General features: G+C 34.9%; 2 protein-coding genes across 2 annotated transcripts; one reads left to right on the plus strand and one right to left on the minus strand.

The window, feature by feature from the left end:
• Nucleotides 1–1,446: 1,446 nt before the first annotated feature.
• Nucleotides 1,447–1,974, plus strand: LOC132270263 (probable F-box protein At1g44080). The gene has a single exon (XM_059771452.1). The coding sequence runs from the start codon at nt 1,447–1,449 to the stop codon at nt 1,972–1,974; it is 528 nt and encodes a 175-aa protein (XP_059627435.1).
• A 6,557-nt stretch (nt 1,975–8,531) lies between these two features.
• On the minus strand, nt 8,532–11,514 carry LOC132271741 (heat shock protein 83). The gene is made up of 4 exons (XM_059773211.1): nt 11,243–11,514; nt 10,989–11,130; nt 10,505–10,785; nt 8,532–10,270 (listed from the first exon to the last, which is right to left on the minus strand). The coding sequence occupies exons 1-4, from the start codon at nt 11,378–11,380 to the stop codon at nt 8,726–8,728; spliced, it is 2,106 nt and encodes a 701-aa protein (XP_059629194.1). The 5' UTR covers nt 11,381–11,514; the 3' UTR covers nt 8,532–8,725.
• Between the last annotated feature and the right edge of the window lie 1,286 nt (nt 11,515–12,800).

Below are 12,800 nucleotides of genomic sequence, written 5' to 3' on the forward strand. Positions count from 1 at the left end.
ATCAAAGTTGTCAATTTTTTTTTTTTTTTTTTGAAAGTTGAATTATTAAAAAATTGAAACAATAGTTGAATAATTTTAAAAATTGAAACAATTCTTGAAAAATATATTTTTTAACTTTTTTTATCAGTGATTTATTGCATCTTTTTTTTTTTTTTTTTCACTGCTTATTTAGGTTTTTTCTTATTTTATAAATTATATTTTTTCAATATATAATTGGCCCCAACAAAAATGAAAAATAATTTTTAGATCTTAGATCAACAATCAGTAATTGGTTATGTAAGCAAAATATAAAAGAGTGAGACCAGCTTACATAACTAATCCTGCTAAGTAATTCAAAACTTGTACAAGAAGAAATTAACTCTTACTAATCGGGCTAATATCACTCCTCAACTAAAATATCTCGCTCGCCCCTTTTAGCCTTTTAGGTGAGGAAGTTATCTCGCTCGTCCCTTTTAGCCTTTTAGGTGAGGAAGTTATCAGTAATTGTTATTATGGTTTATATATACTATTTCTTATGTTTTTTTTTTGCAATTTATCATCCTTATTATGATATCCATTCCTATAAAACAATTTTTTGGTAATAAAACCCTATCCTTCTTGTATTAGGATTCTTGGAACCTTTCCTGATTAGGGAAGGAATATTTAGGAATTGTAAGCAACCATACATATATATATATATATATATTTATTTATTTATTGGGGAGCAGACTCAACGCACCCTCATAAATCCCACCGTAGTTAATTGTGAAGTTTAAGATTATGTAAGTTTTTTATATTCATTCTTTCATTCTATTTTATTAGTTTTATTATTATTTATTTATTCCGTTAAAGATTATTGTGTTTTTTGTCATTCTGTTTTTACCTACTTTGTGAGCTGAATTTATTGTTATTTACATGCTTAAATAAATTCTTGTATATATCTCCTTTCCAAGAGATTGGTGTACAGTTCTCTACTTATATATATATATATATATATGTTACGGAAGTACGAGGCAAGGTTTGATCAACTCTCTCGTTTTGCTACTTTATTCAGAGAGTTGACCAGAAATAAAACTCTCGACTCTATGTTCATATTTCACAGTATATATGGGATTTGGATTTGGTACTGTATAAATTAGATCTTAATATTGAAAATTAATTTTATCGAATAGTTTTTTTAAAAAAAAAATTGTCAGTAGCAAGTTTGTTACCCTTATGATGAAAGAGATTACACCAATATCTTTATACTCGATCATAAGTTTGCAACAAGTTTTTGTTTTTTTGTTTTTGTTTTTTGGGTAAATTATTTAGTTTAAGATTATAAATCCCATTCAAAATTTTGCCAATTAATTGAGTATTGTAGATACGATGTTAGTTATTGTGATTATATAGATTCTTTGATTTGTTCACATTGCAATGCTAAAAAAAAAAAAAAAAAAAAAATGAAGAAAAAAAAAAAGAAGACTGATGGGGTCACTGGAGGAGTCAGATTGGGCATGGCTTCCGAAGAACTTAATAGATATGATTCTGGAAAATTTGGTTTCACTTTCTGAATTTGTTCGATTTGGTGCGGTTTGCAAACCATGGCAGTCTGTGGCAATGGAGAACAAACTTAAATTTGTTCAAAATAAGTTTTCCACACAAGTTCCATTCTTGATAGTGCCTTTGAAAGATAATAATGTCACCGAACGACGCAGTCTATACAACATTACTCATAATAAGCTGTATGATTTTCAATTACGGGTACCTTACAAAGAGAGGCTTTGTGGTTCCTCACATGGTTGGCTGATTGGTATAGAAAAATCCTCGAGCGTAAGTCTAATGAATCCGTTCTCTGGCTCTACAATAGAGCTTCCTCCAATTGATAGTGTGGTCTCAACAAGCATAAATCTGATTTCCTTTGAAGTTACAAAAGTTATATTGTTGCCGCCATCTATGGCATTAGTTCTACCCTGGCATTTATTCGGGCAGGAGATGAAGCTTGGACTTGCATAGAGAAAGAGAGATTTAGGTGATTTGGTGATGTCATATATTATAAAGGCCGGAGTTTTGCAGTTGATAATCATAGAATCCTAATGATTGATGTTAAAAGAATGGCTGGGGCTCCGCAAGTGGAGGAAAAGGAAATTTCACCGCAAATTATTGATACTGAACTCATGCATCTTGTCGAATCATCTAGTGGGGAATTAATTCTTGTACAAAGGCTTTTAGAAATTGGAGACGATTCACAGCATGCAACTTTAGGGTTTAAGGTTTTTAAGATGCTCTTAGACCAATTTGAGGAGGGTTCGCATATGCTTGTTGAAGTGAAGAACTTGGGTGGAGATACCCTGTTTTTAGGAGATAATCATTCCATTTGTGTTTCAGCTTCCAAATGGCCCGGATGTGAACCTAATTCAATATACTATACAGATGATTATATTGACTAGATATGCTATCCCCCACCTGGGCGCCGTGACATGGGTATCTTCGACATAGTGAATGAAAGTTTTGGGACGCATTTCATCCTTGATCCTTCACATAACAATATGCTACCCTCAATTTGGATTGTCCCAACTGTGTTAGGAAGTTCAGTATAGACTTAATTTGTTTCGGATGTCTTTTGATCAATCTAATTTTTTTTTTTTTTTTTTTGCTCATCATTTTTATGTGATGAAAAAATCTATTTTTATCTCTTGCTGTCGCAAATGTGAGATCAAGTTTGTAAGACATAATTAAACATTATTGTTGGTTTTTCTCAAATTTTATGGTATTATAAATATTTCTAAGTTACTGTCTTTTTCCTTAGAAGAAATTTATTGTCATCATGAATATTCCTTGAAATGAGGGTTGGAAATCGCATTGCATCATAATTCTTGATGGTTAAAGTGTCCTTGTAATTCAATCCAGCTCTCATCTATTGTGCTGTCTGTAGTCCTTTGGCCAAGAATTAAGACCATATTTTTTATATTTGATTTGCTGGGTTGCGCCAAGTAGCCTTGCTTGATTTCTGGTTACATGGTATGGCAAGTAGCCTTCGTTTGGTCATTTTGCGCATATATATATATATATATATATATATATATGCATGCATCATATGAAAATTTTCTATATAATAGTGATTTGCTTGCTGCCAATAAAAACAGAGGAAGAGTTAAAACAAACAATTCTTTGCAGTGATTCCAATTCAGATGTTGTTAGATTCAAAATTATATTTTCCATGAGCTTTGGAGGCTAAAACAAAATGAAAAGAAAATAAACAAAAATATTATCTAATGAAACACTATTATGATAAAGTAGTAGAATAATTGTAATGTGTTAATATATTCTAATGTATTGAACTTTTTTATTTTTGAAAAAAAATAATCACAAGCGAAACAGTAAATGATATTTGTTCATTTAAAATAAAAACACTATTATGATAAAGAAGTGGAATAATTGAATCTATGATACACTCTTAGTATAAAAATTAGAAATGAATTTATGTTTTATAATACTATTATTCAATAGATGTATATAAATAAAATTTAAAATTTAAAACACATTTTTTAGGCTCGTTTAGTAAACGAGCCGAGCTTGAGCAACGCTAAGCTCGGCTCATTAGGCTCGTGAACAGGCTCGTTTAGTAAAATAATTAATTTTTATTTTATTTTATTTTATACTAATATATAATTGTGTGGCCCATTTAATATAATGCCAATCTAAATACCTATTCATTAGCCCATTTTCATTTAACTTAAGCCCAACTCACCTTAAGCCCAAATCTACTTAACCTGTTACCCTATCATCATCATATTATATATATATATATATATTATCTATCTTTATATCAGGGTTCGTCTTTATAGCAGCCGCAACATCACTTCTTCCTCTATATCATGCTGTCGCAACATCGCTTCCTCCTCTCTAACACGCCATTGACTGTCTCCAACAAATCTCTGTAATATTTGCTATTAAACCCTAAACAAATCTGTCATGGAGGGTTTCCAATAGATCTCTCTCTCAAAATCTCCTTTTGGGTCTCGATATCTCAATCCCATTTTAATACAAGGAAGATCAAAAGAATGATTGGAGAGCTCTTTTAATCCATCGTCAAAACAGTACCAGATCTGAAGCTTTTTGGTTTTTTTCTTCTTTTTTTTTTTTTTTTTTTCATTTTGGCTTGAAGGCGAGCTCGAGCCGAGCTGAGCCCGAGCTTGCCAAAATATTGGCGAGCCGAGCCTGAGCCTAGTTTGGCCAAACTCGCCCGAGCCGAGCCCGACCCCGAGCACCCTCCTGAAACTGGCGAGCCGAGCCCGAGCAAGGTAAAGCTCGGCTCGGCTCGGCTAATTTGCAACCCTACTTCCAGTTACAAAAATATAAAAGATATATGTCGCTCAATTATTTCTCTCTTTTCTTTGAGAAAATAAAGAATTCACCATTTACGAGAAATAATATGTGAGATATATTTTTGTAATTGGCACATTTCAATAACAAAACAAGTTCTAGTTTTCATTAACATATCAGAATTGACATCGACCGCGGAATTCAAAGGTTGTTCAGAAGATGAGAGTACTGTTAATCATCGAAAAGGAAAGAACAACACATTAGGACTTCGTTTCCCACTTAAGACAAAAATACCTATATGGTATATTTTTCAGAGTCTCCAAAAATAGAAAATCCAAGTTCAAATTAGATTCTGTCAAGTGGGAACCAGTACCTAAATTTGGGAACCGGTTCCGGAAGCTGAGATTTGGGAACTCCATTCTGTCCTCAGGAACCGGTACCAAGATTGGGGTACCGGTTCCAGAAGTCCTGACAATAACAGGTTTTCAGTTTCTTATTCTGTTTAATTCCTTTTTGATCCAACTTTCCTTTCAAGTCCTATGCATGAAATTTTCTTTATTTTCAGAAGGAATAGGACTTTGTAAACCTTTATATAAATCATGTCATACATCAAGTTATTATTCTTAAAAGCCTTAGGAAGATTTTTATTTCAGAAATTCTTATAGAATTTTTTATTTGTCTTTCTAGAACACATACACATAAACACATTGTGAGTTTAGAGTTGTGGTGTTCAAATCCTGATCGTAATCATACAGTTGCATCTACATCTATCAGACAAAAGCAGATCTACTTTTACATCGAATTCAGACGATTGAAGAACAGAAGTAAAAACGATCACACTTTGAAAGGGTTGGAGCATTAATGGATTGTTGTCTAATCTACCTACTACTCTTCTACAAATATCAAGCATAAGCCTAAGGTCAAGTTGCTTTTGGACGGGGAGTCGCAATATAACGACCTGAATCCGAGAGTCCGAATTGCTAACAGGGTCTTTATCCGAACTCGAGGTCACCTAAGGACACTACCGTCCGTCAATATATAATATGCGTGTCATAAAAAAAAATATAGTAATAACAATAATAATAAAATGAGATCATAACTACAAAGTATGTCAAAACAGTCCACTGACCCATCGAATCCTGTGGAGGAGTATCGTCCGCCACTTCCCTTCCGTGTCCTGAAAAATGTTAATAATAAAGGGATGAGCATAAGCTCAATAGGAAGTGTCTAAGACACACTTCTTATGACCTCGTGAATCCATACGAAGAATAGGTAAAGGCAAACAGAATCATGCCATAGGGAAACGCACATTCTCAACCACAACAACAAGTATGTAACAAATATCAATCAATCATAAGTTTACCACAATGTCATGAAGTGCAATATTATGCAAATGTCACCCCCCATTTTCTGAAACATTTTTGTTTCAACTTCCAAACCGTCAGTGTAATCCGACCCAAGGCACCTCCAAGGCGTCATGAATGGAGGGTTGACTAACTATCTACGACCACAAGGCACCTCCAAAGCATCGCATCCGGCCTAGTTAGCTCAACCATACTCACTTCCAGACTACACTAATAACACAAACCGTTAGGCGCCTCCTAGGTGTCCGATTTTCTCAAACTCCTTTGAAAAATATTTTTTCTCAAGAACAAATTCATTTATTTTAAAACATTTTTCCCCTTACTTCTTTCCCAATGAATGCATGAATGCTTCATGCATCTCAATGCCGTAATATCATACAAATCAACTCTAATAAATATTACAAGCTTATCAAGATAATTCTCATGGAAGACCAACATGTACATAAATAATCAAATTTTTTTGCATTAAATATATGAATTTAAAACACAACCATTTAAGCATAATTCTCTATTCATTTTAATAACTATCTACTCACAAATCACTTTCACATAACAACCCACATGGATATACAAATTTAATATACAACTCTAAAGAAATTTCTCCAATGAACAATCACATTCAAGCATGTTGTACATTAATTATAGGAAAATGAATCACAAGAACCAAAGATTGAGTGAATTAGAACACCCCTATCTTAAAAAAATAAAAAATAAAAAAAAAATAAAAAAATAAAAAAAAAAAAAAAAAAATTTCCTCACTAAATCATCAAAGCCTCAAGCCTCAAGTCCTGGCCTCCTCTGCAACTAGGTACACTCTTCAATGAAAATATTTTTATTCCTCAACTAATCTCGTTGATTGAGAGAGAGAGATAGAGAAAAAAAAAAAAACTCTTGTTAATTGGAAGGTTTTCTGTTTTCTAAAATCCTTATGTACTAAAACTAAATTATTTATTAGTGACGTTGCTTTCAAATATTTTCCAAGGAACCAAACGATATTTTAGGACTTTCTTATTTTATTTTTGAGTTAAATTGTGAGGACCCATCTGTCAAACTTGTTTAATTGTGTACGGTTGATTGTGATTGGGTGTTCTTGCTTATAATTTTAGCTGAATACCCTATTGAGCTGAATACCCTAGGGGTTGGCTTACACTATTTAGATGCACACACACTCAGTTTCTCAGCCATTTAATAAATTACAACAATAAAGCCAAACACTTGCTAATGACACATGTGCAATGCTACTGCACACATATCATGTTTGTGGATTGCAATTGAGTTGTGATTTGATCGTGTTGAGGTTGACCACCACATCTTTCATGCCACTTCTCCCCTCTGCTAATTCTGAAGAACACTACATGCCTAATTCCAATGATGGCCAGAAAACAATTTTGTTGGTCATTCATTGGTTCTCTCCCATCTGGTGTCCCCAACAGAGAACTGTCCACAACTTCCATTACCTTGTTCTAAGTGATGCATTCACCCATCGCGTCAAACTCAGTCCTCCAACGAATATATTTTGCGTAGGCTTCTTTTTCGTAAACATCTCCAATAACATTATTCCGTAACTATAAACATCACTTTTCATAGAAATTGCTCCTTCAGGACCATACTCTGTCGCACAATTAAAAATTTTTTAAAAATATAGTGACAAATTTCATATCTCACTAAAAATTACAATGTGGCCTAGTATTCATGAACTTGGACTTGTTTATGAAAGATATGCTTCTCTTAAAAATAAAAATAAAAATAAATAAATAGAGAGTTAAAATCATAAAACTTCCCTATACTTTCAAAATCATGCATAAAACTTCTTTAAAAAAAAAAAAAAAAATCCTGAACTAACAAACTTACCAAGTTAGCCCCACTAGCCTGAGTATACAATAAAGTGAAATGTATATTATGTTTAAACAATAGAAGAAATATGTTATACAATTTAGAAGCTTTAATCGATCCAATCAACCATTAGTGGGAAGATGAGAAGTCTAATTCACAAGAAGACATAAGTTTCACCATTGATAGAAATGTAACAATAATTTTAGAAAATGAAGATCGAAGGCAGACTATGAGAAAATTCACCTGGTACAATGTAGCCGAGTGAACCTAAAGTTTTTGTTTGTGCTGCAATCTTGTCAACTAAAATTTTTGCGAGTCCAAAATCTCCTACATGAGCAACCATTTCTTCATTTAAAAGAACATTGTTGGGCTTCAAATCACAATGGACCATAGGTTCCACTAAACCGTCGTGGAGATATTCCAAAGCTTCTCACCGTGGAGCACACAATGCCAGACTTCTGTAAAAAAATTTATATGTATAATTTGTGAAATAATTTTGAAGAAAAACAAATTCTATATCTCAGAACCAAATTGAGATATCTTGCCTATGATGAAATGAAAAATGCAATTTGAGTCCTGTCAACCACTCCAACCAAGCAACAAAATCGATAAGATGGTTGGTGATTAACCACTGTGTCTAGACTTGTGACTTGAAAAATCATGTTGACGAGAAGACACAGATTTTAGTTATTTTGGTTTCCTCCAATATTCCATATATATAATTTTAAACTCCTTCACACAAATTCTATATCTCAGAACCAATTCTAAATAAATAAATAAAAATGGCTCATGGAAGTGAGAAACGAGATGGAGCAGGCCTAAGCGCCATTGTATATATACTAGGCAGGCTATAGATGTTCCCTTGACCGCCACTTTCAACACTTTCATTCTTGATCTCTTTCATTGAAGATATTCATCTTGAAACATCTCGAGTCCTAAGATTAGGGTTTTGTTTCAAGGAAATTAGAGAGAGCAACTAGCAAGAGGAAAGGGGATCGATAGGAAATAGAGGAAAGGGGATCGATAGGAAATACTTATCAAAAAAAATAATAAGAAAGGAAGGAATGGTGTTAACATTAATTTCTTATATATATATTTAAGATAGTTAAAAAGGTAACTTGTCTTGTGCCTTCTAAAAATACCCCAAACTGAAACTATATATAGCTTCAATTACACCAAAATAATAATAATAATAATAATAATTCCTAGCACAACATAGATGCTATCTGCTTATGCTTCTGCCCTCAGTCCACTTCCTCCATTTTGCTCTCCTCATTACCATCTTCCTCCAATGCCGGCATGTCAGCATCTTCCTCTTCCTCATCGATGCTCAGACCCAATTTCAACATCCTGTGAATCCTCGCCGCGAATGTGTTTGGATCATCAAGACTGAAGCCAGAAGTCAGGAGAGCAGTCTCAAATAGGAGCAGCACAAGGTCCTTCACCGACTTGTCATTCTTGTCGGCCTCGGCTCTCTTCCTCAGCTCCTCCATGATTCCATTGTCCGGGTTGATTTCCATGGTCTTCTTGCTCGACATGTATGAGCCCATGCTGCTGTCTCTCAGAGCCTGTGCCTTCATGATCCTTTCCATGTTTGCAGTCCACCCATACTCTCCTGTAACCAAACAGCACGGAGAATCCACAATCCTATCAGATACAACCACTTTCTCAACTCTGTCTCCCAAAATTTCCTTCATGGTCTTGCAAAGGTTCTCAAATGACTTCTTCTTTTCCTCTTTCTTCTTCTTCTCTTCCTCACTCTCATCGTCAAGCTTCAAACCCTCCTTTGTGGCGGAAACCAATTTCTTCCCATCATATTCCTTCAGCTGCCCAACAGCGTACTCATCAATGGCATCAACCATGAAAAGAACCTCGTAGCCTTTCTTCTTTAGACGTTCCAAGAACGGAGAGTTCTCAACAGCCTTCTTGCTCTCACCGGTGATGTAGTAGATGTCCTTCTGACCTTCCTTCATCCTGGTGACATAGTCCTTCAAGCTAGTCAACTCCTCACCACTCTTGGTGGAGTGGTATCGGAGCAGGTCAGCCAATTTTGCCCTGTTTTGGCTATCCTCGTGAATACCCAACTTCAGATTCTTCGAGAAAGCTTCATAGAACTTGGTGTAATCCTCCTTGTTCTCCGCAATCTCATTGAACATCTCAATGCATTTCTTCACAAGGTTCTTCCTGATCACCTTGAGAATCTTGTTCTGTTGCAGCATCTCACGAGAAATGTTGAGTGGCAAGTCATCAGAATCCACAACACCCTTGACAAATCCAAGGTACTCCGGGATGAGCTCCTCGCAGTTGTCCATGATGAACACCCTTCGGACGTAGAGCTTGATGTTGTTCATCTTCTTTCGGGTATCGAAAAGATCAAATGGGGCTCGCTTGGGTACAAAAAGGATAGCCTTGAATTCGAGCTGTCCTTCGACAGAGAAGTGCTTGACGGCAAGGTGATCCTCCCAATCATTGGTCAAGCTCTTGTAGAACGAGGCATATTCTTCCTTGGTGATCTCCTCCGGCTTTCGCAACCAAATGGGTTTCTGCTTGTTAATGAGCTGCCACTCATGACTGACCTCCTTGATCTTCTTCTTCTTCTTGGTGTCCTTGTCTTTCTCCTCATCAACCTCCTCAACATCACCCTCCTCTTCCTTCTTTGGTTCATCGTCTTCGTCGTCGCTGATCTCTTTCTCAGTGGTTTTCTCAGTCCAAAGATAGATAGGATAGCTAATGAATTCAGAATGCTTTTTCACAAGGTCCTTAATCCTCCTCTCCTCCATGTACTCCAACTACAAGAAATCAACAACATAAAGTAAGTACCAAGCAACCGAATTTGAGGATTCAAACAATCCCAGACAACTTATCTGTTTGGTTGCAAAGAAAAACAGAGGGATTCAAACTTCCCATGGTTGAGAGACAAATATAACAATTTGGAGTTTCAGAAACCAACATTACATTCATGACACTACACAGGTTCAATTCAACAGCAACAAAGCAACATAACATTGAATTGGAATTTTTACCTGGTCTTCCTTGAGGAAGAGAGTGATTTTGGTCCCCCTGCCTAGTTGCTCGCCATTGACGTCCCTAGTGACAGTGAAGGACCCACCGGCTTGAGATTCCCAGATGTACTGTTCATCATCGTTGTGCTTTGTGGTCACAATGACCCTCTCTGCAACAAGGTAAGCAGAGTAGAACCCAACACCGAATTGACCAATCATGCTCACATCTGCTCCAGCCTGCAACGCCTCCATGAATTCTTTGGTCCCCGATCTCGCAATTGTCCCCAAATTGTTCACCAAATCTAGTAAAAACAACACATTCACAAACAATTTTCAATTATTAACCATCCAAAAATAAATAAATAAATACAACTACAATAATCCTAAATTTGCCCTCGAATGCTACTACATTCTCCAATAGTTTCAATTTTTTCTGATGAAAAATTTCCTGGGAAACAATCATGAAATTTTAGCTTAAAGTTGGGAATCAAATTGATTATAGTACCTGCTTTGGTCATTCCGATACCACTGTCGATGATAGAGAGGGTCTTGTTGACCTTGTCCGGGACGATCCTGATGAAGAGCTCCGGCTGAGCATCGAGTTTGCTCTTGTCCGTCAGACTCTCGAATCTGATCTTATCCAAAGCCTACATACACCACCATTGATCAATTCAACACCAAATCACACACATAAACACACACATACACATATATATACACACACATTAATATATGACAGAGAGAATATGTAGTACGTACATCAGAGGAGTTACTGATGAGTTCCCGAAGGAAAATCTCCTTGTTGCTGTAGAAGGTGTTTATGATGAGGCTGAGAAGCTGGTTTATCTCTGCCTGGAAGGCAAAGGTCTCAGCGTCGGCCATTTGAACATCCGCCATTAGTATTCAGCCAACAGATCGCTACGAGGGGATTTTGGGAGATTCGAACAGAGCTCGCTTACGAATTCAAAGCTGTTTGCGGATGGGGGTATTTATGGAAAGAGAGGGTCCCGAAATAGAAAGGAAATCGTGGTTCTGGAGTCTTCTACTCTTCTCTGGATTACTCCTCCTTTAAAATTATGAAGGATTTTTTTTATTGAGCCAAGGTAAAGAGGAAAGCAACTTTACGGCGACGTTTTTGTGTTTGTTCCGTGATTGGTTTGATTTTTGCCAAGGTAAGAGAAGAAAGTGGATCGCGAATTTGATTTACTATAGGGATTTAGTGGATCGCCAATGGGCCACCCGGTTGCATGGACCCAGAGTGCAAGTCATAATTGATAATTGTGTCGCACTTTTTAACCCGACATGCGAACAAAATTATGTATAGAGTGTTTGTATTTGATTTACTAACTTATTTATTATAATTAAATTAAACTATTTAATTAAATATATTAGATAAATGTGTTGTATTTGCTTTTGGTTTTGAAGGGCAAATCATATTATATTTTTTTAGTACAAATAGAAATTATTTTTATTATTTCTAGTAGTATTTAAAATTTGTTAATATGAATTTATAGTATGGAGTAATATATATTAATAAATTGTAGATATATGAAATTATATACAGATTTAATTTCAAATTATGTTTTACCAAAAATAATTTCTGTTAAGTAATTTTTTATATCATTTGATAAATTATGCATACTTAATATTAAATTATATGAAAGTATGAAGTTCAATATATAAAGATTAAAATTGTATTTTGGGGAATAATATTTGGTCATTTTACGATAAGAAATGGTTGTGTTGACTTTAAAATTTTAAATTAATAACTGACTTCTAAACTAATGTACTTGTAAAACATGCTTGCCTAATTTATGAACAGTTCCTTCAACTTCCCGAAAAAAAATATATATAAATAAATAAAAATAATCCCATATTGCAAAAGGAGTCCACTTTCCTCATTGGGAAAGGAGTGAGAAGCAGTGAAGCACTGCATATTTGCGAAAGGAGCGAGAAGCAGTGAAGCACTATATATATTGTTTTATGGGTTGTGACTTGGGATTTTGGGGTGGGTCAATTAGATTTTAGGGTTAATTACATTCACGCTCTCGAGATTTATTATATTGACAATCTGATATAAGTCGGTTAATCTTTAAACAATCACACCTTATGTCAGTGGAAAAAAAAAAAAAAAAAACACATCATCAATCTTCAAGAAGAATTTTAAAGTGAATGGGATTGACATATTTTCAGTGATATATATATTATCAAATCCATATTTAATCATGATTTCATGATGACGAGCTCTCAGAATAAATTGATGATGTGTAGTGATGAAGAGGACAAGATAATGAACCAATATATTTGACATTCACGT

Source organism: Cornus florida, unplaced genomic scaffold (genome assembly GCF_030987335.1).
Source record: "Cornus florida cultivar Cherokee Brave unplaced genomic scaffold, ASM3098733v1 CherokeeBrave_3.0.0_Hap2_Chr08, whole genome shotgun sequence".
Taxonomy (NCBI): Eukaryota; Viridiplantae; Streptophyta; class Magnoliopsida; order Cornales; family Cornaceae; genus Cornus; species Cornus florida.

Excerpts from the sequence above, each read along its gene's own strand:
- LOC132270263 (XM_059771452.1), top strand. The coding sequence starts at position 1,447 with ATGGGGTCACTGGAGGAGTCAGATTGGGCATGGCTTCCGAAGAACTTA.
- LOC132271741 (XM_059773211.1), bottom strand. The coding sequence starts at position 11,380 with ATGGCGGATGTTCAAATGGCCGACGCTGAGACCTTTGCCTTCCAGGCA. Across the intron at positions 11,131-11,242 it reads TCATCAGTAACTCCTCTGAT|GCTTTGGATAAGATCAGATT; the intron begins GTACGTACTACA and ends TGGTGTATGTAG. Across the intron at positions 10,271-10,504 it reads TCTTCCTCAAGGAAGACCAG|TTGGAGTACATGGAGGAGAG; the intron begins GTAAAAATTCCA and ends GATTTCTTGTAG.